Here is a 1,925-nt window from a genome sequence, read left to right as displayed (position 1 = left end):
TAAAATATACCTATAAAATATGTAAATATTCAAAATATGCTTGTCATAGGAAACATCAAATCATTAGGGGTATTTGCTATGGTTTACGGTTTGCGAAGTTTTCTCAGGGCTTCTGCATACCCTTATGATTATGGTAACTTAAGGTAACTTACAGGCTCCCACTTGNAATATGCTTGTCATAGGAAACATCAAATCATTAGGGGTATTTGCTATGGTTTACGGTTTGCGAAGTTTTCTCAGGGCTTCTGCATACCCTTATGATTATGGTAACTTAAGGTAACTTACAGGCTCCCACTTGAAAATTCTCTTAAATGGATGTTGCTTATAATTGAACAGCCGAAACTTAACGTAACTTAATGCCACGTCAAAATCTACTTTCATTTTGATTTTCTTAGTTCTACGTTTCGCTAATTTATGTTGCCATAATCAGGCTTTTAGACACTACCCACATTTTTATGAAATATGCAAAAAGCAGTTTAGTCGAAAGACGAATAGCGTCAATGGATTTTATTTCACTTTTGAAAAAATAATAACGTCAATTGACCTTATTGCCCTTTACTATGTGAAATAGTGTCAATTGACGTTATTTCCGCCGACCTTGTTACGAGTATTACTGCTATAGAATTTTCTTTTAAGCATTAAGATTTAACGTACATCTGTCTAATTTTAGGTTATACTGCACTAAAGACAACGAATGCGGTTTAAACTGCACCGTAAAGGATATTGATACTAACAGCTGTGAATTAAGGAACTTACACTTGAAATCTTGCACACAATATATAAAAAGAGATTTCAGTTTATAAAAATTTTGAAAACATATAAATTGACATAAAAACCATAATCGGACCTTCGCTTTGTTACTAAGGTAAGTTTTTTTTATCAACAAATTCCTAAAACGTCGATTACACTTTAGTCGATTGTTCGTTACTAGATCGACCCAAAATCCGGGCTTGTTCGAGTTTCAATCACAACCTCAGTGTTGCGCGAATTATTAAAGTATCAAGTTCGGCTTAGATTTTTGCCAACGTTTTATCAATTGGGAAGTTGCAACAGTCATGCAAATTTTCATTAGCGCTGCAGTATTGCCGCTTTTATTACGTGCCCCGTGATAATGCGTCCAGACTTATTGAGAACAATAACATAATCATAGAATATGATCAATGAATATTTAAAATATGTATATATAATATGCCCTTTCTATCTTAGGCGGTTATGTAGCTGCATCAAAAGGACATCATCCTAAACCCCTTAAAGTGGGACGCCACACAATCTGTGTTATTAATACACGGCATGCAAACAACGGCTTCTTACGGACCGTCAGTACAGCCTAACATTTTAAAAGCGATGCAGCCACAACCCGCACAAAACATGGTAGGTTTAAAGTACTCTTAGCGCTGAATAATTTCTAAATAGCAATGGTCTGATTTTTAATTTAGATTTTTATTATAATGCAGGGACGGAAAATAATCATTATTTTATTAAACTTTAACCAAAAAAATCAACAAGTTGTAATCATCGTAAAACAATTATATTTATACCCACGTATTTGTTTTGTTGTTGTTGTTGTTGTAGCGGCTGCAACAACCCCGCCCAGGACGGTTGGTATCTCAGTCGTTGTCGTCAAGTTCCACTAACGGCAACCCTAGGAAGCGTGCAGCTTCTGTGGGGTTTGTCCACAGGGACAAGGCCGTTGGGGTTGTCGGGTNAGCATTTGCGCCTCGCCGTGAAGATGGTGGTCGGGCGACATCAGGAGGCATCCTGTCGCTGTCCTGAGTGCGGTGTTCTGTGCAGTCTGTAGCTTCGTCCACTGCGTCCTACTAGTCCCCGGTGACCACACTGGCGCTGCGTAGTTCAAAACCGGCCGGCCTATTGTACTGTTTCGACTCTGTCGTCGTGCTTCGTCGGATTAGACAATGACCTCACGG

The 1,925-nt window shown here is 38.4% G+C and overlaps 1 protein-coding gene across 2 annotated transcripts in view; it reads left to right on the top strand.

The window, feature by feature from the left end:
• Window positions 1-664: 664 nt before the first annotated feature.
• The window catches only part of eIF4G1 (eukaryotic translation initiation factor 4G1), a 129,084-nt gene continuing 127,823 nt past the window's right edge, over window positions 665-1,925 (top strand). Inside the window, exons 1-2 of one of the 2 annotated variants that reach the window (XM_017616432.1) lie at window positions 665-865; window positions 1,207-1,371. In XM_017616432.1, the coding sequence (XP_017471921.1) occupies window positions 1,291-1,371 (81 nt within the window). In that variant the 5' untranslated portion in view covers window positions 665-865; window positions 1,207-1,290. The remainder of the gene's footprint in view (window positions 866-1,206; window positions 1,372-1,925) is intronic. The other variant, XM_017616433.1, reaches the window with a different exon arrangement.

This window comes from Rhagoletis zephyria, unplaced genomic scaffold (assembly GCF_001687245.7).
Source record: "Rhagoletis zephyria isolate East Lansing unplaced genomic scaffold, Rhagoletis_zephyria_1.1 Rzeph_scaffold_01203, whole genome shotgun sequence".
Classification (NCBI taxonomy): Eukaryota; Metazoa; Arthropoda; class Insecta; order Diptera; family Tephritidae; genus Rhagoletis; species Rhagoletis zephyria.
Note: the sequence above shows the minus strand (reverse complement) of the source record. Positions and strands in the feature narration are given on the sequence as shown.